Below are 27157 nucleotides of genomic sequence, written 5' to 3'. Positions count from 1 at the left end.
TTTTCTCCACTGAATTGCTTTTGCACCTTTGTCAAAAGTAAAATGAGCCCTTTCGGTCCCACTTGTCTGTCTGTCCTGAATATCACGGCTCTGCTGTGTTTTCAGGTCAGGCGACATCAGTCCTCCCGCTTTGTCCCACCTCCAACATTGTTTTGGTTTTGCATTTCCAAATGGATTTTAGAATCAGCTTGTCAATTCCTGATTTCAATTCAATTGTTTCAGTTATTCAATGTTAAAGTTCAATTTCCAATTATTTGTTACCAGGATATACAAGTAAAGCTGATTTTTGTATGTCAATTAATCATAAGAGATCCCATGACATTGACAGCTTATGCTGGTAGGAATTCCTGTGGGTCCGTCAGATTTTGCACACAGATGGTTCTGCAGGCTGTGCACAGAAAGAGTTTTGCATCTTTCTTTCTAGTCTGGATGCCTTTTCTTTTGTTCTTGCCTGGCTGGAGTCTTCCTAAGATACTGAATAGGAAGGTGGTGAGAGTGGATGCCTGGCGTCCTTCTCGCCCTTGGGGGAGAAGTCTCGAGACTCTTACCCACAAGTAGGATGCTCACTCAATGTCTCTTGAAGGTGTCCTTCATCAGATGGAAAAAGTCCCCTTGAATTCATAGTTTTTCCTAGGAACAGATAGGGTTAGAAGATTTTGTCAGACACTTTTCCACACCTTTTAAGATGACGGCTTTCCTTTGTACTCTGTTAATGTGAATTGCATTGGCTGATTTTTGAATGTTAAACCGTCCTTGCATTCCTGGGATAAAGCTCCCCCATCGTGATGCATTATCATTAGTATATATTGCTGGATTTGATTTGCTGAAAATGTTTAAGGGTTTTTTGCAGCCATCTTCCTGAGAGATGTTGGTCTAGTATTCTCTCACAGTTTTGGGTACAGGATGATGGTTGAGTGGTTTTTAGGAAGAACACCCCTCCTGTGCCTCTTGTCTGTCCTCAGTTCTCTGCTATGACACAGCTTCACTTCTGACATCCTGGTGACCAAATGCAAGGGGATCCCCCGCACCAGCAGTCTGCCCTACCGTTTCACCCAAGTCTGACACTGTCTACTTGGAGAGGGTGTCAGAACCCATGGTTAAGGTTGCACAAGACCACCCCCCACTTCAGGTGCCAATCAAAAGTCCAGCCAGTGCTTCTGACCCACCAGCTGGAGATGTGGGTTTCCCACAGTCCCCTCCTTGGTTTTGATCATTTGCTGGAGCAGCTCACACAGCTCAGGAAAACAGTTTACTTGCTAGATTGTCAGTTTGTGTGTAAAGAGGTAGAATTCAAGAACAATAGGAGAGGTATACAGGGTAGGTCTGGGAAAGGACAAAGAGCACCTCCATGTCCACCAACCTGAAAGCTCTCTGACTCTCCCTCTTGGGGTTGTATGGAGGCTTTACTGTGGAGGCATGATTGGTTCAACCACTGCCATTTGTCATTATGTTCACCTCCAGCCCCTCACCTCTCCGCAGAGGTGTCATGGAGGTTAGGGCTGAAAGTTCGACCCCCTAATCACATTGTAGGCTTCCTGGCAACCAGCCCCAACCTTAAGGTCTTCTCAAAATCACCTCGGTAACATACACTTGGGAGTGGTTGAAAGGGGCTTGTGTTACGAGTAACAGAAGACACCCTTTGCACATTTATCACCGTGAGGCTATTTCAGGGGCTGGCAGCAAAAAGATGTCCCCAGAGTGCTTGTCACAGGGAATTACAGAAGTTTTAGGGGCCGTGTGCTGGGAACCATAAATGAAAACCAAAACACATATTTCTTATTATAAATCACAACATCACAGAAGTATTCACTCATTTTCAGTTTTCCAGAAGAGTTTCTGCAGAGCTGATACTACTTCTTTCCTAAACATTAGGTAGAGTTCTTCTGTGGGACCACCTGGCCCTGCCGTTTTCTTTGTGGGAAGATTTTTTAAATTTAAAAAAAAAAATTTTTTTTTTTTTAGATTTTGTTTATTTATTTGACAGACAGAGATCACAAGTAGGCAGAGAGGCAGGCAGAGAGAGAGAGAGGAGGAGGAAGCAGGCTCCCTGCCGAGCAGAGAGCCCGATGCGCGGCTTGATCCCAGGACCCTGGGATCATGACCCGAGCCAAAGGCAGAGGCTTAACCCACTGAGCCACCCAGGCGCCCTGTGGGAAGATTTTTAACTACAAAATAGAGATGGGGCTTCTGTGGTTATCTGCTTCTTCTTGAGTGAGGTTTGGCAGTTTGGAAAATTCAAGAAATGTGTGCATTTTATCTGAGCTGTCAAATGTGTTGGCATCCAGTTGTTCATAATTACATCTTCTTACCCTTGCAATACCATAGGCTCCGTGGTGATGTCTCTTCTCCCATGCCTAATCCTGATATGGATAATTGTCTTGTCTTTTTCTTTTTCTTTCTTTTGGCTGATCAGTCTGGCTGAGACCTTATTGATTTTATTAATCTCCAAGAATAAGCTTCTGCCCTCCATTTATTTTGTTTTGAATTTGTTTTCTATCTCATTGATTTCTAGTCTTTATTATTCCCTTTCTTCTGCTTACACTGGGTTCATTAAGTCTTCTCTTTCTAGTTCTTATGGTGAAAGCTGAAATCAGTGATGTGACACCTTTCTTCTTCTCTGATATTGGCACTCTGGTACTATTAATTTCCCCCATGTACTGCTTTACCTGCACCTCACAAATGTTGATATGTCATTTTCTCATTTTTATATAGTTTTAAATACTTTCTAATTTCCTTTTTGATTTCTTCTTTGAAGATGAGGTATTCAGAAGTGTGTTGTTTCATTTCTAAGTTATTGGAAATTTTCTAGATACCCTTCTATTACCGATTTCTACTTTAATTGTGGTCAGAGAGCACGTTTTTATGATAAGCCATTTTAATTGTGTTGAGACTTGTTTTATGGTTCCAAATAGGAAAATATTATTTCTGGGGCTGAGACACCTCCTAAGTCACAGACTGGCAGAGCCAAGGGGATAGAGCTGCCAGCTTTGGAAGTTGTGTGTTTAAGTCTCCCAACTGGAGGGCTTGGCACATGGCCAGTGCTCACTGGGCATTATTGGCTAATGTTATAATTTATGGGGAAGGCAGGAGAAGGTAACAAGTTCATATCTGAACAGGCAAGTTTGGGGAGCCTGCGAGATGGAGGCTGGAGAGGAGAGCTCCACTGGCTGCTGGGGTTTGGGTGTGGGGTTCAGTGGCAGAGCATCTGCGGGAGCTGCTGTGGTTTCATGGGGCCTGTGGGCAAGGGTGAGCAGGAAGTCACCAGACTAGGCAGGACATCTCTGAACCCCTCAACAGCAGCCTGGAGAACAGAGACAGTTCTATGCCTGTGACCACATGGGATGAATCCTGCTGCTTTTTGCTCCTGAGGGGAGTTTCCCACCCACCTGGCCCCTCAGGGAGGGCAGAGGCTTTCATAGTGACTCTAACAAGGTCCTGTCATGTTTTGTTCCCAGATTGGAAAAAGCGATTCATTGGCATACGGATGAGGACCATCACATCGAAGTGAGTGTCTGAGGATGCAGCCCTGCTGCCCACCCACCCTCATCCCTCCCCTCTCTTCCCAGACCTTGCCCAGCTATACCCAGCTGCCTACAGGTGTTCCTGTGGGCCAGATACACTCAGAATCCCAAGCCTCTGCTCAGACCAGCCCTCTGCCTGCAATACCTTCCCCAAATTTGTCTAATAGGTTCCTTCAGTTCCCTCAGGACTTCATTCAGGTGCCCCTTCCTTCAGGAAGCAAGCCTCTGTGGCTGCCATAGCAAATTACCACAGACTCGGTGGCTTCAGACAATAAGAATCCATTCTCTTGACATTCTGGAAGCTAGTGGTCCAAAATCAGGGTGTTAGCAGGTCTGTGCTCCCACTGGAGGCTCTGTGGGGAGTCCTTCCTTGCCTCTCCCTGCTTCTGGGGGTTCCAAGTGTTTCTTGGCTTGTAGCCACATCACCCCAATCATCCACACATGGCCTCTTTCTCTTATAAAAACACCAGTTCTTGGATTTAGGTCCCACCCTAAGTCAGGATGACCCTACTTAGATATCCATAACCAATAGAACTTTAAAGACTATATTTCTACACAAAGTCACATTCTGAGGTTCTCAGTGGACACGAATTTTGGGGGAACACTGTTCTACTCCCCTTGAAACTCAAGTGGGAGGAGTACTACCTTTCCCCCCTGTATAGCTGTGCTTCCCTTCCAAGCATTGCACTGGTCCCAGGGGATGGAATTACCTGTTGTGCCCTGCCCCCCTCAACTTTGAACCTGAACTCCTTGGGAGTGAAACTGTGTCCTACTTATCGGTATCACATCTGTAGCAGAGTGGGTGGCTGGAAACACCAATAGTAAAATAAAGGGTGGAGTGTGTGAGGGAAAGGAGGGAGAGGGAGAAGGAAGGGAAGCAAGGCGAGAAAAATATGTCAAGTCAAGTCCAAGGATCTGGGGAAGGAGGAGGAGCATTGTGTGCTGTGGGGAGAACTAAAGCATGCTCAATTGATTATATCCTTAAAACTATACAGTCCCTAAAATGATCATTCTTCTCATTTCATCAACTCTTAATCTAGAAATTAAATCTGACAGCCATTTATAATCCAGACCAATATACCAACCTTTCTATTAAATCTGCTCTTTCTTTCTGTCTTTTCATCCATTCACCCATCACACCATCTGTCTATCCATCCATCATACCGTCTGTCCATCCATCCATCCACCCATCTCTCCATCCATCCAACCATTGGTTCATCCATTCTTCTACCTTTCCTTCTTTCTCATCCCTCCTCCCACCCACCCTCCCATCTATCCAACACCCTCCCCTATCCACACTTCTAATCAACCACCTTCAGCAAACTTTCTCTTGAGGAGCCCATGTCAAGTGGGCAACACTGAGAAGAACAAGTGACAACCCAGAGTGGTCAGTGGTAGGACAGAGCAGTGTCAGGGTCTAAAGGAGATGCCTCTTCTGGCTTGGGTGGTTGGGGGGAGAATGGCAGAGTTTTGTGCCACAGAGTTAGTTCAGAGGCTCAGAAAAAGTGCATTCATTGTGAAACTTCTTTTTCAGTTTGGTGGAAGAACTAAAGGCCAGCAATCCAGACTTCCCTTCGGTCAGCAGTGGGATTTACGTGCAAGAGGTTGCTCCAAACTCACCTTCTCAGAGGTAGGCTGCCCTATGGGAAGCAGGGATGCTGGACAGGAGGAGGAGGGTGGGGTTGCATGGGCATGAGGCCTAGGGTGGGCCCGCTTCAGTCACCTTGCATGACCTTGAACCCCATCCCAGCACATGACGTGGCATAGAAGTAGCAGGTGGGATTCTGGTCTATTGCCTAAGCCGGAGTCAGGCTGGAGAGATGATGTACCCCCTTAGAGAATTAGCAATGTCCTTCCTTAGCCCAGCATGTCCTTTCCTTTGGGTCTTGAGAGACAGAGTTGTAGAGAGCGCCCCCCTCCCAGAGCTCAAACCCCAATCCAGCCCAATTCCCACCAGCTCAGTGGGCCCACCCGGGTCTTCCTGGGCCTGTTTCCCCATCTGCAAGTTTGCAAGGCATAGTTTGGCCTACTCTTCCTCCCCTGAGGAGGCTTTGTCAAGATCAAATGAGACAAAGCACCACGTTCTTTGAAACCGCCGGGTACCAGAGAACAGCTGACCGTCTGCAGCACCTTGAGCTAAGGCAGCCCATGGAGTGCAGGTGCCTCATGCTTGTATGGCTGATCCAGGCCCCAGCTCTGTGTCTGGGTGGTGGGTGGGCTGCATTTAGTTAGCAGTCTACACAGAGATCCCTGGAGCTGGAGGTCATGCTCGGGGGCTCCGTGAAGGGCAAGGGCAGGGTATGGGGTAGAGAGGAGCCAGGCAGGCCGGCCTCCAGCCCCACAGGGCCCCCTCCACCAAGCAGGACCCCTCTTCCTGTTTTCTGTGGTGCCGCTTCAGAGGTTGTATGGGGAGAGGCGGACCCTGGAGCACAGGTGCTCGATCTGCAGCTGGCGTGCAGTAGAGTTGTTGAAACATAGGTCTGTGAAGCCAATGAATAGCCACCAAACTCAGTCCTCTTATTCAGGGTTTCAGCAGTTATAGGGAGGGAACACGGGCAGGCTTCCTTAAGAGCCAGAGCAGTGGGCTCAGTGGCAAGGGTGGCCGCTGCCAACCGCGGCTGCCTAAAGAGTCAGCCTTCACTGCAGCCTGGACCTCGGAATCTGCAGCGTGTTCCCACATGGGACTGTAGAGGTGGAAACTGAGGCTCAAAGGGGCCAAGGCCTGCCCTGTAGCAGCCCAGCCAAAAAGGGTGCAGCCAGAACTTGAACCCAGCCCTCATAATGTAGAGAAGAAGCAGGCTTACAAAGCACTAGCCTATACTGGGACATCGTTTCCGGCTGGTATAAACACCTGGCAGTCAGGATGCTATTCTTACCTGTTGAAATGATTTTTCTTAAACCGCTCCTGTTCGATCAGATTGTCCCCTGAGCAGGGTCTGGGCCTCGCAGGGATGTGCGGTGACTGGGTGTCTCTCCATTGGCAGAGGGGGGATCCAAGATGGCGACATCATCGTCAAGGTCAACGGGCGCCCTCTGTCGGACTCGAGCGAGCTGCAGGAGGCTGTCCTGACCGAGTCCCCTCTGCTGCTGGAGGTGCGGAGGGGCAATGATGACCTCCTGTTCAGCATCGCGCCAGAGGTGGTCCTGTGAGCATGGGACCCCACGTCGCTGAGTGCCAGAGCCTGCAGCCCGGGACAGGTGCCAGCCCAGAGGTCCCATCCAGAGCTGCTGCCTCCCACAGAGTCAGGACGAAGGACCACTGACGGTCCTCAACAGAGCCGGTGGCCTCCTCCTGGCTGTCCAGGGGCAGAGCCACAGGCAGGGTTTGGCCAGGGACCCACTTCAGCCTTCGGGAGGGTTGGCTTCTGGATCAGAGTACCACGGGGCAGCCAGATATCCCCCTCGTACAGATCCTCCTGAGGGCCACCTTCCAAGTGCCCGGGATATCTCAAACATTCCTCTAGAGGTCCCCACAGGTCCCAGCCTCCCTTTTACGGCCCTGCCTTTACACCTGTCCAACCTCTGTCTAAATGCCCAACCTGCTCCTAACCTCCCCTCCCCTCCGAGTCTCCTGCTCAGGTCAGTGCCCCAACCCGTCCTCCCCTTGGAAGGCCTCTCAGCTCCTGCCCCAGACTCCGTGGTGCCCACCACACTGAATGACCAGGGCTGTGGCATCCACATCCCTGGAGGGCCGCCATATCTGACCACCTTGGGGAATCAAATGTGGGCAGCTTGCTCAGAGCAGGCCCCAAGGGCATGTCCCCTGGCTTCCCAGCCAAGCCCTGTGACTGGTGATGATGTCACCTTCTGAGATGGGACAGAGACTGGCCAGGAGCAGAGTGTCTGACACTGTCTGGAAGGCCACTTGTCCCCCCCAGAGGTGACCATGGGGCACTGGGCAGAGGAAGCCTCCTGACAGGGATGGGGTTGCAAGGACTGAGCCGGCTTCGCCTCCCCTGTGCCGCTCTGCGAGGGGCCGTGGACTCACGGAATCACCCCTAGAGCGGCAGGAGGGCACATGTGTGTCGAGGTGTACATGTGAGCTTTGCTGCACAATGGATTTCCCGTGTTGCTTGTACTGTATGTTTCTCTACTGTATGGAAATTAAAGTTTACAAGCACATGGTCCTTAGCCAGCAGGGGTGCTCCAGGAAGCCCACCCCCGCCAGCCACAACTTCTTTTGAATAGAGAACTGACACACCAGCCAGCCGAGGGCCGGGGAAACCACCCTGAGCACAGGGGCATCGGGCCAGCTCCCCCACCTTCTCCTGGTCTGTGGTCTCAGGCAAGATGCTTTCCTGCCCTGGCCTTGTCTTCTCGCAGGTGTCGACAGGGCACAGATAGCACCACCCCCAAGGCGAGAGGGGCGGGGTGTTTGGAAAGGTGCCCGGCTTGCCACAAGCCCCAGCTAAGCTGCGCTCCATGTCCCCCAAACCTTCTCTGTGTCTGCTCCAGGTCACCTCACCGAGTGATGGGGAAACAAGGCAGGAAGAGACAAAGGGGATTGCCCAGGACCCAGCCGGGGGCAGGGGGCATTGAGAGTTCTGACTTGCCCGGGGCAAGCGCCCCCCACCCCGGGAAGCAAGTGGGGGCCCCAGGGTAAGGGTGACAGGCACCCAGCTGATCTGAGAGGGAGGGGCCCAGGCCTGGGTTCTGGACCGTCAAGTCCAGGAAGATAGAGAACTCCCTGATCTAAGCCTCGCAGGGTGACAGGATCTGTCCCCAGCGAGCCTCTGGACAGCCGTGTGACCACCGGCCACCTTCCCCTTAGGGAGGGGTGGACAATTGCCGGTCTTCGCGTCCTTCCACACTCTGAGAGCCTGAGGCTTGACAGGTCCAGATTTTTTTTTTAATACTTTATTTATTTATTTGACAGAGATCACAAGTAGGCAGAGAGAGAGGAGGAAGCAGGCTCCCTGCTGAGCAGAGAGCCCGATGTGGGGCTTGATCCCAGGACTCTGGGATCATGACCTGAGACAAAGGCAGAGGCTTTAACCCACTGAGCCACCCAGGTGCCCCGACAGGTCCAGATTTAAATGGGCCTGCCACAGGGCAGTTCTGGAAGGCGGCCTCAGCTGGCGTGGCAACAGCAGGAATCCCGTGTGGTACCTGGAGGGACTCACGGGACATCCCTGGAGATGGGCATACCAGGCATTGGTGAGGCTGCGTGTGTGTGCCCCGTGGCGGGCCAGCGAGAGGGGGAGAATCAGACCAAAGGGCATGTGGCATCCACACCCGGGAAAGGACCAGGAACTGTCGCAAGCAGCTTTTAATGAGGACACCATGCTGTGGTTCAACACCCCAGTTTCGCAATCCTTGGGCTCCGATTACCACGTGCACTGAGCACTCCTCCCCACACCCAGGCCACCACGAGGCCTCGGGTCTGCTGTGGGGAGAGTGAGGTCCTGGCACTGGGCTGGCCTGCGAGAGACTTAGCCACCGTGTGCCATGCTGGGGAAAACACTCAGACTGGGGGGCAGAGGGCGCCGGGCACCCAAGCTACCGCAGATGATGAGTCCACAACTGTCCCTTGCAGCTGTAGGAGACCTCAAAGGTGGCAGGGGGGTGGGTTGCAGGCAGGGCACCAATGTTCCCGGCTGTTGGGGATCTTGGGCATCTCAGGCCCTTGGCCCCAAGGTCTGCATCTGGGGTGGACCGGGCTCCCTGAAAATGGCCTCGGAGGGCATCAGTGGCAACCAAACTGTCAACCTCACCCCTCCCCCACTGCTGCCACCCTAAAACTCTTGAGTCTGGAGGGGAAGGAAAGAAAGGGTCCAGCAAGGAGGTGGCCACTGCCCAAAGAAGAGCAGGGCTTGGCCAGAAGTCACCTGCTTTGCTGCAGTCAACACTGAATTAAAAGTCACATAAAGGCTCCTGACTCAGGGTCTGACGCCCAAGGTGCTCCAAAATGTCACTTCGCATCCTCTCACTCCCTGCCATCAGCCCCGTGGATGACCAGAGCCATCCCCCCTTGTCTCAGGTTATCAATCTGGGAACTGGGAAGTGGGAAGTGGGATGTGGGGGTCTCTGAGCTCAGGAGTCAGCCAGGCCTGGGCTGTGGTCTTGGCTTTGCCCTTTCTGGCCAACCCATGTTGGGGACTCCAGCTCTGGGCTTCTGCACCCGGGGAGGCCTATGTCTGCCGCTCCCAATGGAGGAAGGCGCCCTCCCCCGATGCGGGGCCTGCAGCAGTGGGATTGGGCTCTGTGGTGTTCAAGCCCTCCATCCTCCACCAGCCACCCTGCCCTGCCCCCACCCCCCACAGCTGGGAGAAGCCGACTTCCCTGATGCTCCTCCAGCTGCACCCAGCGAAAAACAACTTTTCCAGAGCCTGCCAGCTGCCAAGAGCTGTTGTGCAACCTTCAGGCTCCTGACGCAAGCCCCGGTGGCTGGGTTTACAGGCCACCCCTCCACTCTCTGTCCTGGGAGCTGTAAACGGGATGCTGACAAGGGCAGGGCCCTTGGGGAGAAGCACCCCGTTCCAGCCTCAGGGGCCCCTGTAAACACCTGGAATCCAGGAAGGACAGGACCAGAAGGAGCATCACACGTCCCTGGCTCCAAAAGCCCCATTGAACAGGGGTGGGAACTGAGCCCCAGAGAGAGGATATGGGATCACTTGTGAGCTCCTGGCTGGCCTCCGGGGGACCAGGGCTGGGCTGGAGCAGACAGCTGTGGCCACAGCTGCACAGGACCACATCCGCTGCCTGAGCGCATGGGCCTGGGCCAGGCTCTCCAGGAGGGCCGGTCCTGAGGGTCACAGCTTCCTCCTCCTTCCAGGGCCCCTCCCCACCCCCAAGGGGATTACTGGATTCAGAACATGGATGACCAGAGATGGAAGCTCTGGAATGGGTCAGACGCCAAGGAAACAGCAGGGCACCTGCCACTGTTAACCCTGGCTTGAGCAGTGCCTAGGGACACCTGCTCTGGCCCCGTGTCTATGTGGACACGCCTGTCCCCCGGCTGCCCTGCTCTTGGTCCACAGTCTTCAGGTCATCTGGAGTCCAGCTCTGCACTCTCTCCCTCCACTCCACCTGCTTCCTCCCGCTGTCACCTGGACGCTGCCCAAGCTCTATTCCCTCTGACCATCAGTCTGTATAACAATCCACAGCCAGGGAGACCTCACAGCCATGGTCAAGTGAAAGCTCCTGCCATGGGAGCTTATCCTGGATGATCCAGGCAGGACCTGGGGTCACAGGGTCCCAACTGGAGGGAGACAGGGTGGTCAGAGCGGAAGACGTAGGGACAGAAGCAGAAGCTGGCGGGATGTGAGGAGGGGGCTGGGGAACACAGGGAGCCTCTAGATGCTGGAGGAAAGGGTTCTGCCCTGGGGCCTCCGGCAGGAGCCAGACCTGCCAACGCTGACTTCAGCTCGTGGCACATTTACGCGTACACGACACTATCCACAAAACTGTTTGGCTCTCAGCTGTACCCATTTTTGGTGTGACGCATACCTGGGGACATTTCTTTTCACTCCACACATCAGGGTTACACCTACTTTTCCTGGATTCAATTTCCTCCTCTTTTATACATTTCTTTCTCATTTGGGTTGAAATGTTTCTTCCAGAAAATGTTTTCACAAAGGAGTATGGGGGCAGGATGATGAGGGAAGGGCTGACATGCGCAAAACGTTTTTGTTTTCTTCAAATCATTTTTACTGTGACGCGTGACCCACGCACAGAAAAGTGCCCAAACTGAACCTGTGAGTGTACAGTTGGCCCTTAGACATAGTGGGCGTGAGAGGCGCCAATTCCTCCAAAACGTAACTACTGATAATCTACTGTTGATCAGAAGCCTTACAATAACAGAACACGTGCATGAACACATATTTTGTACATTACACGTGTCTTATACCAGATAATAAAGTAAGCTAGAGAGAAAAAAATATTACTGAGACAGTCGCAGGGAGGAGAAAATACGTTTACAGCACTGCTCCGTGTCTTTGAAGAAACTCCGTGTCTAGGTGGACTCTCGCAGTCAGACCCGTGTTGTTAAGGGTCATTAGAAAGCCAATGCGCATCACCACCCCCAAGTCGAGAGCCGGGGCACTGACAGCACCCCCCCCCCACTGCCACATCCCCCCCTCAGAGGCTCCTGGCAGCCCCGCTCATTGGTAACCACCCCTCGGGCCCCTTCGCATTCCACGGCCGGTGTGCACTCACTCCTCATGAGCGGGGGTTTGCCTGCTTCTTACGGCTGTGAATGGAGTCAAGTAGTGTGTCCTCACGGGGGTCCGGCTCCTTCGATCTGAGATTTGTCCACGCTGCTGTGTGTTGCGGTAGAGTGTTGCTTTTCATCATTGGGTGACATCCGGCCCGCGTATCCCTGGCCTCTGGCTGACAGCCATCCGGTCTGCCCCAGTAGGGGACTGTGGCCGCACCGTGAAGATGTGCCCAACTCTGTGCACATGTCCAGTGTCTTGTGTGAGGGTTTGTTGGGCATGTGCCTGGGAGCGAAGCTGCCGGTCTTTGGGTGTGTAGGTACCCAGCTTTGGTGGAAACACAAGGTTTTCAGAGTGCTTTTACTAACTGGCCGCAAGGTGTTTGGTCAGCCTTGAGGTTGAGACAGTCTGTGGATACAGAGCAGGGTGATTTCAGTGTGCAATTCCATGGCCCCACAGAGCTCAGGTGAGTTTCCAAGTGCTCATCAACCTCTAGGCACCCTTCCTTGTGCATACCCTTCAAGTCAAGGTTGTTCCCTACACCTGCCTCTTCCTCGTTGCTGGCTAGCTCTCTTACACACCATGGAAATGAGTTTTTTTCTGTTTTGTGCCCTGAAAATGCCTTCTCTCTCTCTGCAGCTTGCATTTCTTTCTCCAAATGGTGTCCCTTGATAACAGAAAGGTTGGTTTCAATAGCCCAACTGACCAATCTTTTCCTTTATGGCTCGTGTCTTCATGTCTGATCTAGAAAATGTCTTCCTGGCCCAGCTCCCTACCTTCCCGTTAGCTTCCTGACGCTTGACTATTTCATGTTTTACACAAGATGACACTAGGGCATGGAGCATAGGAGAGTTAAGTTTCGTTTGTTCCATGTGGATCTATGGATATCTAACTGTGCCATAAGCCATTTACTTGAAAGGCACGTCCTTCCTCCTTTGCCATAACCAAGCTCCCATATGCGTTTAGATGTGTGTCTGGACTGATCTTTCTCTGTGTCCTTGCCCCAATGCCACCCCATCCTAGTTATTTCAGCTTTATGATGGAATTTCTTATCCAGTGCCGTAAAGCCTCCATGCTGTACTTCAAGACTGCATCACTATCCTTGATTCTTAGCTTTTCTGCATACATTTTAGAATAGATTTACCAAATCCCACCCCTTGTGAACTTGGCTAGAAAGACATTGAATCTATACATCAGTTCTGAGAGAGGTGACACGAGCTTCAGTCTTCTAATACATGAACTTGGGTGTCCCCACATTTATTTACATTTTCATTGATTTCTCCAGATGATATATAGTTTTCTGTGTAAATAACTTCCATTTGATATTAAAAATGGTATCCTTTAATTTTTGTTTTAATTTCCCACTTTGCTTGTTTTTAAGATTTCTTATTTTTCATCATGTTTTATACTGGCCTTATAGACAATGATCTAGCCAAAATCACCTGTTAATTCTCACAATTGATTATTTTGGATTTTCTACATACTCAGTCACATCACATACAAATAATGAAATAAAAAAAATTTTATTTGTTCCTTTTCAATCCTAATCCTTTTCAGTCCTTTTCAAAATTTAATCCTTTTCAATCCTTTTACTTCTTCTTGCCTCACTGCACTGGCTAAACCTCTGTTCAATGTCATGCAGAAATAATGAGAATGGACATTTTAATCTTGTTCCTGATCTCAATGGGAAATCTTTCAACATTTCACCATTAAAAATAATGTTTGCTGTAGGTGTGTTGTACTTACACTTTGTCAGCTTAATAAAGTTCCCTTTTATTCCTAGTTTGCTAAGGGCTTTTATTATGCATGAATACTGACATTAACCAAGACTTTTCTGCTTCTACTAACATGATTAAACAATTTCCTCCCTTGTTCTGTTAATGTAGGGAAATGCATTGATTTAGAAATACTTTACCAGGGGCACCTGGGTGGCTCAGTGGGTTAAAGCCGCTGCCTTTGGCTCAGGTCATGATCCCAGGGTCCTGGGATCGAGCCCTGCATCGGGCTCTCTGCTCAGCAGGAAGCCTGCTTCCTCCTTTCTCTGCCTGCTTCTCTGCAATCTCCGTCTGTCAAATAAATAAATGAAATCTTAAAAAAAAAAAAAAAGAAAGAAAGAAATACTTTACCAACCTTGAATGACTGGACAAAATAGAATTTTATTGTGATATCTTATCCTTTTTTTATATTCTTGCTAATATTTTGCTTGAGGTTTTTGTGTTCATAAATGCACTAGGTCTGCAATCTCCCTTTTTCCTAAAGTCCACATAGGGCTTTGCTCCTAAATCAGCCTTCTATGACTCAGGCAATTTCTATTCCCCTTCTCTTCTCGGGGAAAGTTTCGTGTAAGATTGGCATTTCTCTCCTGAATGGTGATAGATTTTAAGAATAGGGATCTATTCCTGGAGTTACATTTGTGAGAAAGCTTAAATAATGGTTTCATTTTCTTTAATAGCTACAGGACTATTTCAATTTTCTATTTCTTCTTGTGTCAGCAAAGGTAAGTTGTATTTCTCTGGAAATGGGTTCGTTTCAAAATTTTCAAAGTATTGGCATAAAATTATTCATAATTTCCTCTTTTTATTTTTTTATATATTTTTTATTTTTTAGTAGTTTCTATATCCAACATGGGGCTCAAACTCGTGACTCTGAGATCAAGGGTCACATGCTCCACCAACTAAGCCAGATAGGTGCCCCTCCTCTTTTTATTTCTTGAATATCTTCAGTTACTATAGTTATGTCCCCATTTTTATTCTTGACATCACTATTTGTGTCTTCTCTCTTTTTTTTCTTGCTTAGTCTTGCCAGGAGGTTATAAATTTTATTACTTAAAAAAAAACACATATGCACAGAGCAAGATTTGGTTTTGTTCATCCTTTCCATTGTGTATTTGTTTTGTTTCCTATTTTATTTCTGCTCTTACCCTTATAATTTCTTTTACTCTCTTTTTGGGGTTTCATCGACCTCCCCCATTTTTCAATATATGCACTAGAAAGTAGAACTTCCCCTGATGCTGCTTCAGCTGCCTACTCAGGTTGTTTTTTCTGGAAATCCTTTTAGGTGATGCTGCACACTGTGTTTGGAGTTGGGACCAGACAACCTGCATCTGAATTTCTGCTTCACAACTTTCTAGCTGGGTGGTCATGGCCAGGTGACTTCTCATTCCTCAGTTTTCTTATCTCTAAAATGGGGATAATCATAATTCCTACCTGGGATTAAATAGTTAAAACACTTTACATAGTGTCTGGCATAGGGTACACGTTCAAAATATGTCACTAGCTGTCACCCCTCTACTACCTCCTTCTCTCCATTCCTTTGTCTTTGGCTATCTAAACTCAGGAAGATCTCTTTGACTTTTCTTTTAATTTATCCTCTGTAACTTTTCCAAAAATCTTTCTTGTTCTCAAATTGACTCTTTTTTTTCCCTATAGTAACCAGTTCTTTTTTTATGGATGCCAAATCCCTTCAGGATAGTAATTACTATGTTTTAGGTCACTTGTCTGAAAACAGAGTGAACTCCATTTTCTTTGGAGTCAACTCTGCTTCTCCACCTCAATCCTTCTCCTGGCCGTTCGTTGCTGTTTCTCCTCTAGTATCAGCTGGTCTTTGTTTGTCTGCTGGAACATGTGACTTAGGGACTTGGCTAATTAATGGAAGTGCATCATAGCTGGCAGTTTTCTCTGCTGAGAGAGAAGTGGGCCATGATCGGTGGGTCCCAGGCTCTGTGCCTCCTGGAAGGCTTCACTGAGGGTTGCAGGATGGGGCAGCCAGGATTCTCACCCCACTGACAAAATGAAGAGAACTTCCTCTGGAATGCCACACTGCCTTGGAGACTTTTCATCTGCAGAGGAGCTGGACGGTTGCCTCTGCAACCAGCTCAGCTCACCAGCAAGCAGGCCTCCATCCTCTTCCTTCTTCTCCCTCTTCTCTGCGAACCCACGTGGCTCTTCTGGCAACTCGGGGCTCCCTTGGCCCATTCCCTCAGCTGTGACCCTTCTGCTCCCAGCAGAGACTGGTTTCCCAGAATCTTGTTAGGATCTTCCATCAGTTTGTGGCCACTGCTCAGGCCCAAACAGCTTTTTAAACTGCTTCACTCTGTACCTCCCTCCTGTCATTTCCCTGGGACTGGGAGAAAGGAGAGTAAATGCACACCTGAGTCCAACAACTTGGATAAAAACGTCTTTAGTTTTATTTCTAGCTTTCTTTACGAGGTCTCCTCCCCACCACCCGACATGAGACTGTGGGAGTCAGCACTGTGCAGGGAAGGAGCAGACTCCCGCTCAGACCTGGCTGCAAATCCTGGTTCTGGCCTGCATGGTAGATTCCCTGAGCCTCATCACATGAAGGTTGTTAATATGCGCGTCACAGAGTTGTCACGAAGCTCCCTGAACATTCCCTCCCACCTGAGTGTGTCCTGGTAGAATTAGGAAAAGCTTACTGATCCTCCAGAAACTTCACTGCTGCTTTCCAGGAAATATAGCAGTAGGGAGACAAGTCTGCTCTGACCTTGGATTTCAGTGGCACAGTCTAGAGGTGGGCTAACCAGGCGGTGATGTGGCACATAGACAGGCCCCAAGGTCCAGCCCACAGTGGACCCCCAGTGCCACCAGTCGCACTTCTGGTTCTGAAAACAAACTTTCCAAACAGCCCCAGCTCTGCCCCCTCTCCTCCTTCAGCCGACAGGGCTCCCAGGAGCTCCTGGCCCTCACATAGGCACGGGGACAGCATTCCTTCAGGTGGCACGGGGATGCCTGGATCTCATAGGCAGAGCGTAGACGTGGTGGCTTCCCCACCATGACTTGCCCACGTGGAGAATGGCTCTCACATGGCTTCTTCCCCACCTGCGAGGGCTGAGCTCTGTGCAAACCTCTTGATAAAACAGGAGCCTAGTAAACTACAGGCCTCTCCAGGCAAGGGGGACAAACAGGACCCCTTGTGTATTTTTGCATACACAGAAATAAAACAGTAAAGACCACCTTTTAGGTAAATGGAATGTCCATGACCCAAATCACAGTGTTACTGAGAAACACACAATCTTTACAAGCCCTGCCCTTTGTGTCTGCCTTCCCCCAGCTCACCTGTTCTGTAGCCTGCCACACAGAGACCAGCCCTTCCTCTGTGTTACTCCTCTGCAGCCGTCTGATACAACCCTCTTCACCCATACTTCAGGCCCATTCGGGTCCTTGAGGCAACGTGTGACTCCAGTACTTGGGGCACTCTGGGCAAATTCGTCCCACAGATGGGCATCCCCCACGGGGCCTGGGCTCTCCTCTTGCCGAGGCATCTTCCCAGATCCCCTCCATGCACCTGGAGGACCATGCAGCTCCAGGATCCAGCTCACCCACGCGCTTCTCAGCCTCCTCGAGCTCTCCCGCAGCTTCCCTGCAAACCCTTTCTACTGCTGCCCTGCCTTTGGCTTACCTCTAAGTTCTGCCCCAACCAGGACCCCCTTTATCTACTCACTGTCAATAGTAATGACAGACTTGTCTGATACCAGCAGTAACACGATTGTCACTGAGGAACAGGTGTGCAGAAATAAATGCGTGTCATGGAATGGTGACAAGAGGAGCTGGCAGGTGAGGGTTGGGGGGATGCCCACATGCCAGCACTCACACACACAGGGCTGAGGCTGGGTCCCCAGAGGCAAGCCCAGAGACAAGGACACGGGCATGAGGGCTCTGTTTGAGAGGTGACCCCAGAAGCACTGTGACAAGCGAAGAGTTTAGCCATGGAAGAAAAGGAAGCTAAGGGGCGGTGAGCAGGTCATTGCTGTAGCACCTCTGGGAGATAGTGTGAGCCACGCAGCCTGGTCCACCCGAGGCGACTGTCCACAGCTGACTGTGGCCCAGCCCCCACTGTCACTGGCTAAGGGCTGCTCTGCAGGCATGTCAAGCTCACTTATACAAAGTGGCAGTAAGAAATGCTGTCCACATGCCCACATGGGGAGGGCACACAAACAGCTACCCAGAGTATCTGCAGCATATGGACATGTCCCCGGGGCAGGCAGACACATGAGATGCTGCAGGAGGTTAGAAATTTGGCACCCCTTAAAACACGTTTTAAATCCTTTTTGCTTTGTCAATATTTTTGTTTTATTTATTTTTTTAAGATTTTTATTTATTGATTTGTCAGAGAGAGAGCACACAAGCAGGGGGAGTAGCAGGCAGAGGGAGAAGCAGGCTCCCCACCGAGCAAGAACCCAGATGCGGGACTCGATCCCAGGACTCCAGGACCATGATCAGAGCCGAAGGCAGATTCATAACCAACTGAGCCACCCAGGTGTCCCTGTTGATATTTTTAATATGAAAAAGGGTTTAATTACAAAATATCCCAAGTTCACAGAAAAGAATAGAAATATAATTAAATTGTGACCTTTCGCCTAGCCCTGATACACTGTAGCATCCTGATACATGTGTTCCCTGTACTCTCCTTTGAATACACGTAGCCTCCCATCTAGCCTCCCATCCACCAGAGGCAGCCGCTGCCCTGATTCCTAGCAGCACATGAGTTGTCACTTGGCCAGCAAGTTCTGCTGTGGCTGTGATGGACGCGGGGGTCAGTACAGTGGCCTTTTCTCTCTAGAGTACAGGGCTCTTTTCTCTCTAGAGGCTTGACGATCCTATCTCCGTCTTTGGTGCTTGGGGGGAGGACGAGCACTGACAGCGGTTCTAGACAGTGGACAGAGTGTGGAAGGCTTGCTGGCTGGCCCTCTGTGGAGGGGTGTGCAGACCCTCGCCCTCGGCCTCCCCAGACACTGCGATGGCAGCCGCTTCCACACACAGCTGTCTTCCCGTGAAGAGCTCCGGCAAGTACCGTTGTCTTGCCGTTGTTTCCTTTCCAGTGGGGCTTGAACACCTCTCGTGCTTGGTGTCCCCAGCAGCCGTCAGCTCATCCACCCTCTGTCCAGGTCTGTGCGTCCCCTCCCATAGACACCTGTCCCCACTGCATACACGTGTGTGTGCCTGTGCGTGAGTCTGTGTGCACACAGTTGCTGATGCCGGGACTCTCCATGCTCAGTGCTTGCCGCTCTGAGGGTGTGTGAGCTCACCGGCCAGGTGCTCAGGAAGTTTGCTGAGTCACGTATCATGACCTTTTCATGAATTGTTCTCCACGTCAGAGGACAGAGGCCCAGACCCAGATCCTGGAAACCACCCAAATATCCATCGATGGAGGAATGGCAAGCCAATATGGTCTACCCATGCAGGGGAATGCTTTTCAGTCTTAAAAAGGAAGGACGTTCGGGACGCCTGGGTGGCTCAGTTGGTTAAGCAGCTGCCTTCGGCTCAGGTCATGATCCCAGTGTCCTGGGATCGAGTCCCACATCGGGATCCTTGCTTGGCGGGGAGCCTGCTTCTCCCTCTGCCTCTGCCTGTGCTCGCGCGCTCTCTCTCTCTCCCTCTCTCTCTCTGACAAATAAATAAATAAAATCTTTAAAAAAAAAAGAAAAAAGGAAGGACGTTCTAACACCGGCTACCCCACGGATGACCCTGGAGGACACGATGCTCAGTGAGATGAACCACTCTCTGGAGGACAAATCCTGGGTCATTCCACTTAGAGGAGGCCCCCAGCAGAGTTGAATCCCCAGAAGTAGAAAGTAGGTGAGGGAGGGGTCTTTCAGGGTCTGGTTGGGAGAAGAATGGGGAGTTAGAGTTTCTTGGGGACAGAGTTCCAGCTGGGGGAGATGGAAGGCGCTCTGGGAATGAGGGTGGGTTGGTCGTACAACACGGTGAGTGCACTCAACGTCACGGACCCAGACACTTAAAAATATGGTTCAGATGGGCCGTCTTGTGTTATGTGTGTTTTACCACAATAAAATACTTTTAATGGTTAAAATGTTGGATCTTATGTTATATATATTTCACCCCAATTTTTAAAAAAGTAAAAAAAGAATCCCCCCTCTGCCCCACTCCTGCACATTGGTACTCTACGTAGATAAAATAAGACAGTCGGCTTCCCCTGGCTGGTGTGAAATTGGGGTCTGGTTTTTCACATCTGTGAACACAATCATCTGCGGAGCTTGACCATGTGCCAACTGTGTGTCAGGCATGAGATGCCTTATTCTCAGTTGGATGAGCACACCAACCCCCAGTAGAAGAATTGCCATCACCCCAAACACACGCGGGAGACCAAGGCTCCACATCAAATGTGTAAAATGTGGCAGCCCATACATTAAATCCGGATCCCTCTGACCAATGTCCGGCCCACTGGGCCTCAGCTTCCCACCCTGTGGAAAAGACAAGCTGTATTCAATGACTGCATGCTCCAATCTCTCTTGAGTGAGTGGTCTGGGCTGGGCTCAAGAGATAACACTGATGATCACAGAGTCTGTGCCCTCAAAGGACTCCCAGTCTGGCAGGAATGGTGTCTCAGTACAATCCCCACAGAGCCAGCACCCAGCCTGGCCTGGCGAGCAAGGCATGCCTCCTGGAGGAGGTGACATTTGAGCTAGCTTTTGGAGGTGACTAGGAGGAGGAAGTTCTGCAAAACAGAGAAACAATGTCATGGAGAAATTAAATCTGAGATCTTTGCAGTTCAACAGACCTAAATTCAAATCCAAAGCCTCCCATTTATTAGCTGGAAAAGCAAATAACTTCCCCTCCCTTAACCTCAATTTTCTCATCTATGAAATGGGAAACCAGTGCATTCATTGTGGGTTGATGATGTTCATTGAGATCAGATGCGGGTAAAATATCTAGTGTAGCTCCTGCCAATAGTGGGCATGCAGTAAGCAAGCTGGGGCTAATATGGTCTCTGTATTGCTAAGATGGCCCAGAAGGTCCTCCCTGCTCCCATCCAGTGGCTTTCTAAATTAGAATAATGATAAGAACAACTAACTCTCTCAAGCACACTCACTTCAAGCAAGTAGGATTTGTACTTTCTCCCTGAAGTTTGCTGGCACCGTCGTCCGCCTGAGTAGAAAGCTGCCTTCTTACGAGGTTAACATGCTTCTGCATGCATTTTTATACTGTATTTGGGTAGGAAGCATTGACGTGTCAGGTCATCCAAGGGCTGGGCTGTAATCTGGCCTCCGTCCACTGGGAGTTAACACCTCTGCCAACAGTCCATGTCATCCACAAATAGAGCCATTTTCTATTTTGGTATCTCAGAGAGGGCCTGTTCATGGATGGGACCCAAATTGGCCACTATCTTGACAATGTGTTTGCATTTAGGGCAGAATTGGATCTAAAAATATGCTTTGGAAAGGTGGCTGCTGAAGACAGTATTCTGCATGGCCAGTGACAGGTTTAGGGCTCAGGATGGATCCTTGGCTGAGAATGTGGGGAGAGCATGTACAACCTTGCCTGCTGCCTCCATGGCTCTGCCGTCTGAGCATGCTTCCCTGTCTCCGAATGCTGCCTCTTCGGGGAAGCCCTCTAGACCACCTGGCTGGGGGCAGCCTCCTTGATCCTTCCCTATTATCCATTTACTGGCCTGTCTCTCCCAGGAGACTTAGTTCCTTGAGGACAGGGTCCATGTGATTCATTTTTGCTTTCCTAGCACTGACCTAGGTGTTTAGTGAAAGCTTTGAGTTTGAACTTACCTTGCCTCTGCCATCCCCAACTCTGTGACCTTAGGCAAGTCACTCACCCTCTCTGGGAATCAGTTTCTGGACCTGGGAAGCAGAAAAGCAATTCCTCCTCACAGAGGCTCAGAATATCCAGGTGCCCCCTATCTTGCTGCCCTTAGACTCCTGTACCTAAAAGAGCATATCTTTCACTTGGAGCTCCCTGGGTGTGGGACTCACACTGGGAATAAGAAAGGTACATTTTAGAGAAGATTCATTAGGATTAATGGGATAATTCAGGTCAAATAAAATTAAACTTCTATCTGGCACTTAGTAAGTGTCCCCAATATATTAGCAGTCATCACCATCATCATCACCACCATCACCATCATCATCACCATCAATATCATTATCATCATCACCATCATCATCACCATCACCATTACCACCATCATCATCATCACTACCATCATCATCACCATCAACACCATCACCATCATCACCATCATCATCATCAACACATCAACATCATTATCACCATCACCATCATCACCACCATCACCATCACCATTACCACCATCACCATCATCACTGTCACCACCATCATCATCATCATCACTGTCATCACTGCAATCATCATCACCACTATCATCACCATCACCATCATCATCACCACCATCGCCATCATCACCGTCACCACCATCATCATCATCAGTACCATCATCACCATTATCACCATTGCCATCATCACCATCACCATCATCATCACCATTATCATCACCACCATCACTATCATCACCACCATGATCACCATCATCATCATTACCTTCATCAGTGTTTCTCAAGAAGGATCTATTTAGCTAATGGTATAAGAGGAAAATGTTAAATTGCTGAAGATTTGGTTGGAAGCAGGGGAGGGAAAGTACATTACAGCCTTACAGTCCCACAGGAGGGTGGGTTCCTCCTGGGACCTCAGCCCTCACTGGAGGCTGCCTTCCCCTCTGACCCCACTCCACCTGCTCTATGCATGCTACTCCTTTCCCCTCCCAGGTTCCCCAGGGAGCAGCAAGTCCTTTGCCTTGTTTTCTAGAGTCTCTCCCAGTGGCACTGGGCCCAGAAGAAACCCTGGCCATGAAGGCATTTCCTGAATCAAGTGTGGCAAGCTTTCTTCCCCACAAAGCATCCCAGGACAGTCAATGTTTTCCATACATTTGTTCTGCGGTGTTACATAGAATACCCATCCAGCCCTGTGCTAGAACCTCATCAGATGTTTCCAGAAAAAAACTGAGCTTGGAGATGTTCAAGAGCTCACTCCAGTGTGCAGGCCAGAGGTGGTGGTTCCCAGAGGGAGACGTGTGGTGGGCGCATGCTCTTACATTGTCAGTTCTACTCACTCAGTGGAACCAGCGTGGGAATGTGTTATGTGGCCTTGAGCGAGGGACCTCCTCTGAGCCTGTTTCTGCATACCTATGAAATGGGGATCTCTGTCCCTGCTGTTTCTGAAGGAAGTGTAGCAGGCAAGCTGGAGACTGTGCCTACAAAGCTCTTCTGAGGCAAGTGGTCCCAGCCTGGATTTGCTGGGCACTGGGGGAAGCTGAGTGACAGCAACAACGAGATGCCATCCTGTCATCAAGGGGCAGAGGAGATGGCTATAGGTCTGTAGGCAGGGCAGGGGGATGCAGATGCTCTTCCTGGGGACCCCTGCCTGGCAGGAAGTCTCCTGGAGCCCACGTGGCATCCACTCTGGAACCTGGGGACTTCACCCCACATTCTCGAAGGGCTGGTGCTCCCGACCTGGCTCCCTGTGCCAAGGCCAGGCTGAGCTGTGCGCTCCGCCGAGCGGGTCTGTCCAGCTTCTCACTTGGCCTGGGGGCTGTGTACACCCCTCCCCACGGGTGGGGGAGACCACAAGCCCAGCCAGCCCTTTCCTGGGCAACTACCCTCCACTCTCCTCCCATTCGCCGGAAGCAAGGGACAGCTACTGTTGGTGTATCCAGCACCCCAGGCACTCCTTCAGAGAGGGCTCTTTAGAAGAGGTGGGAATGTGACCCTTTTGCTCTTAGATGCTCATCGTGGGTGGGGAGAGCCCCATCCAGCTGCCTATTACAGGAGCTATGCTGTGTTGACCACACCCCACGAGGAAGGCATCAGACCACCTGAGGCACAGGGTGTCATCTCACAACTTTGGAAACGAGTCATTTCCCACTTTGTTCAGACAAGCAGACATGCTGAGAGAGAGTAAGGAGTGCACCCAGGCACACAGCGCAAAGGCGTCCACACAGATTCCAAAGCTAAGCTGTGAGCTTCGTGCACACTGCTCGCAAAACCAGTCTGACCCCAGCATTCACCTGTTTCATAGGGACTGAGGGTCCTGCTTTTGAGTCCGGGTTGCTAAGCCACTACCAGCCTCTCTGACAGGCTCAGGTTCTGGGCCAAGCAGATACACGGCTGACGAAAAATATTCGTGGAATGAATGCTTTGTTGCCTCTCCAGGACTGAGTCAGAGCTGGCACGGACCCTCCTTGCTCTCTGTTTCCTTCATCAAACCTCCCCCGAGTACTTGCTTGAGGCTCAAGGCAAGAGGGGCTCGGGGAGGAGGCATCCCTGGGTCCTGGGCACATGCTCTAGCTCATCGGATACTCTGGGCGGGTCTTGAGGGTCAGCCTCAGAGACCTGGTGGCCGTGGGGATGCAGGAGTAGGTACAGTGGTGCCCATCCTCACACCTCGATCAGCTCATCTGCAGACCATCCCGTCACTCCCGCCGAGGGCTGCCTCTGTCTGCCTCTGCTGGTCTCAGGCCAAAGGGACAGCCTGGGTGGGTGCCAGCCCCTGTGCTGGAGAGGCCATGTCAGGATCACCCCTCAGCCAGACAGGGACAGCTACATGGATGACACCAGCTTCTTCATGCCTTCTTCATGCAATTCTGGGTGTGTGTCCTCCCTTCCCGGCTCCTCTGCAGGGGCTGGCTGGGTTTGTCCTGCTTGGGGACCCAGCACAGGGCAGGTGAAGCACATTAGGACGGCAGGTGAGAGAGCAAGCACCATGGGCCGAGGAAATTGTGGGAGGGGGAGGATGGTGTGCTCCTTGGAGGAAGCAGCCCCGGAACCAACCCCTTAAGGCTGAGCAGAGTGTGAGGGGCAAGCCTGTAACCACCCTTGGGCTTCCTCTGGCCCTTTCCAGGGCAGGCTCTGAGGATGGACTTGACCATGAGGACCTGTCCCTTCATCTATTTGAAAAGGCTTTTCAAAGAAGGGACCACAGCTGGAGAAATCATCCCCTCTTGCCCCATCCAGACTATAGAAAATGGGCTGCTCCCCAGGCATCCCCCACTGCAGCTGTAAGAGGCAGAGGGGCCCACACCCCAGGCCAGCCCGAGTCGGATTTCACAGCGGGCCCATCTCCCGTCAGAGCCCATGGCCCAGGGCCGCCAGACGCCAGCCGGAGATGTGTGACAGGGGGGCCCAGTGGCTCTGCTGGGCCCCGGCCAGCCCCCTCCAGAAGGCTCTGCTGCTAAACGCATCTGCCCCGGCCCTGGCCTGCTGGTCCTTCTCTCTGCATTTCTTCCTACAATAAAATAATAAGCTGACTGCCCTTTCCCCATGGTAAAAGTAGCACAATTCATAGCAGAAAAATCCAAAAAGCACAAAGAAAAAACTGAAAACACTCCTAAAGTCAGTCTGTGGAGATGGTGTGTGCAGCTTTCCGGTCTGTGGTCTCCGACATCCACCAAGGGGCCTGCTGGTGTGGGGATGGGCTTGCCCTGAACCCGCAGATCCAGCCAGGGAGCAATACTGAGGCTCCCCGGCCGCCGACATGGACGAGTTTCCTCCACTGATTACCCCTTCAGTGGCCAGCCTCCCTCTGCCCGAGGCTCGCCACCCTGGGGCTGTGCCTCGTGGGGCCCGTGGGTCTGCTTTCCTACCCTGCCGCACAGAAGCAAGGCCCCTCTCCACTCACAGGTTCCCGGGGCATGCCCCTCGCCCCAGCCGCCAGCCGCCCCAGGGCTGCTCCTCCAGGCTCACTCTTCACTCTAACAGGCTTATCTTTGGCTCACGAAAGCCTGGGCACAGTTTGGCCAGGAGCCTGGGAGACTGCTCACGCACCTTTGATTGCCTATCCATGTCCTGGTGCCAGCTGCGCCCACTCGGGGGCATCGCTGAGACCTACTGTGTGCTGGGCCCTGGGGTCTCTGAGCACGGGGATCCCCTAGCAGTGTGGGGTCAGGACGGGAACCCCACCAGCAGCCCCAGACCAGCCTGAGTGCCCGGGCTGAACTTGGTGTACATCTACGTGTGCAAAGCGGCCTCAGGGCTCTTTCAGACTCTACCCCACACTGACACCCTCAGAGCTTGCTCTTGACGAAGACCCTGAAACCCTATGGCATGTCCTCCATCCTACTTTCCCAGGATCCCTTTTTTCAGGAACTCTAGCTGCGGAGCAGGGCTCTGACGACCATGGACCTCATGGTACACCTTTGCAGCATGAACACACCACATGGGGAACAATACCAGTTCCCCAGGAATGCCAGAGGTGACCGTCCATCCCTGGCTTCACCTAGGGGCTGTCAGCCGGGGGGTGGCACGGGCAGTGTGTGCAGGCTTCTGGATGGCCACACTGACAGGGTGCTGCTGGCACTAGGAAGGCCGAGGCCAGGGAGGCTGCTCAGCCTCCCCCCGGGCAGGGCACCCCCCTCCCCCATTCCGCACATCCTCCTGCCCTGAAGGTCCACAGTGTCCAGGTTGGAGACCCTGCTCCAGTCTGTCCTGCCCTGTAGCTGTATTGACCGGCTCTGTCTGTCCCTTAGGCCAGCAACAGAACCCGGCTGCATCCAGCCTTTGTAGACTCATTTCACCATCACCCCCTACCCCTCTCCATGCTCCCCTATCAGTGAGCCCTGTCCTCATTGCACCCCTCCTGAGTTAAGGTCAAGTTTAGGGATCATGATGCACAATCAATGCCAGCCCCAGTTCAGAGCCTGTCACAACGGGGTGACGCTTTCCAGGGGATGGGACAGGTTGCTGGTGCCCAATCCTTGTGCGGGGACCGGGGGCCTCTTGGGGAACAGGGGAAGGTGATCTACTACAGGTGCTATGACGGCCCCTAAGCCAGGCTCTTAGAGGAGAAGGAGGACAGAGTGTCCCAGCCTTCTGGGACAGAACAGTGACAGTTCCAAGAGAGGAGGTTGGGAATGCATCCTAGGAAGTGTCTCTCCCAGGCCTGGGACCCAGAGATGGACTGGGGATGCCTATGCTCCCTCGGGAGCCCCTGAACTGAGACCGACATGGGTAGAGGGAATGCACTAGGACTTGGCAGATGGGGGTGTGGAACAGGGGCCCCAACAACTACATGGCGTCTGGGTGAGGGGGGAAATCCTAGAAGCTGCCCCAAGTCCAGGCGCTCACAGTTGGGCATGCTCCCTAGCAAGGGAGGTCCGAGCACACCCATGGCAGACTGGAGGCCCGGCCGAGGAACCAGACCAAAGGATGCCCGGTAGCCTAGGCCAGGGGTCTCTGCCCTCGCTGGGCCCTGCAGCCCCTGGGGCTCACAGATGCTGAGACAGTCCCTGGGCGGTGGGCATCAGGCTTGTGATGCCCAAGACACATCCCTGCACTTGCTGACCCCCGAGACACCCTGGTCACTCTGTGCCCTGGGACCCACCAGGGTTAGAGCCTGCTCAGAAACCTGAAGGGAGTAGATGGCCTGCCAACTGAGGGTCGGGGTGGGACAGAGGGGGCGGGCTTCTGGTCCACTCGGGGTCTTGCAATGGAACACCAGGAATGAGGGCTTCACCAGCGAACATTCATCCCTCACAGTTCTGGGGGCTGGAAGGCAGAGAGCGAGTGGCTGGCAGATTGGGTCCTCAGTCCCCCTGGTGTGCAGACGGCCACCTTCTTGCTCTGTCCTCACATGGCCCAGAGACACCACCTCGCTCCATCTCTTCCTATAAGAACACTTAATCCCGGGACCCCTGGGTGGC

At 51.6% G+C, this 27157-nt stretch overlaps 1 protein-coding gene across 1 annotated transcript in view; it reads left to right on the top strand.

Moving 5' to 3' along the window:
• Positions 1 to 7651, top strand: part of HTRA3 (HtrA serine peptidase 3) — a 29155-nt gene extending 21504 nt beyond the window's left edge. The window contains exons 7-9 of the mRNA XM_080830855.1: positions 3456 to 3504; positions 5056 to 5151; positions 6506 to 7651. Of these exons, the coding sequence (XP_080686981.1) occupies positions 3456 to 3504; positions 5056 to 5151; positions 6506 to 6671 (311 nt within the window). The 3' untranslated portion in view covers positions 6672 to 7651. The remainder of the gene's footprint in view (positions 1 to 3455; positions 3505 to 5055; positions 5152 to 6505) is intronic.
• Positions 7652 to 27157: the final 19506 nt, after the last annotated feature.

This window comes from Martes martes (assembly GCF_963455335.1).
Source record: "Martes martes genome assembly, chromosome: 2".
Classification (NCBI taxonomy): Eukaryota; Metazoa; Chordata; class Mammalia; order Carnivora; family Mustelidae; genus Martes; species Martes martes.
The sequence above is the reverse complement of the archived record's forward strand: the minus strand, read 5'-3'. Positions and strand labels throughout refer to the sequence as shown.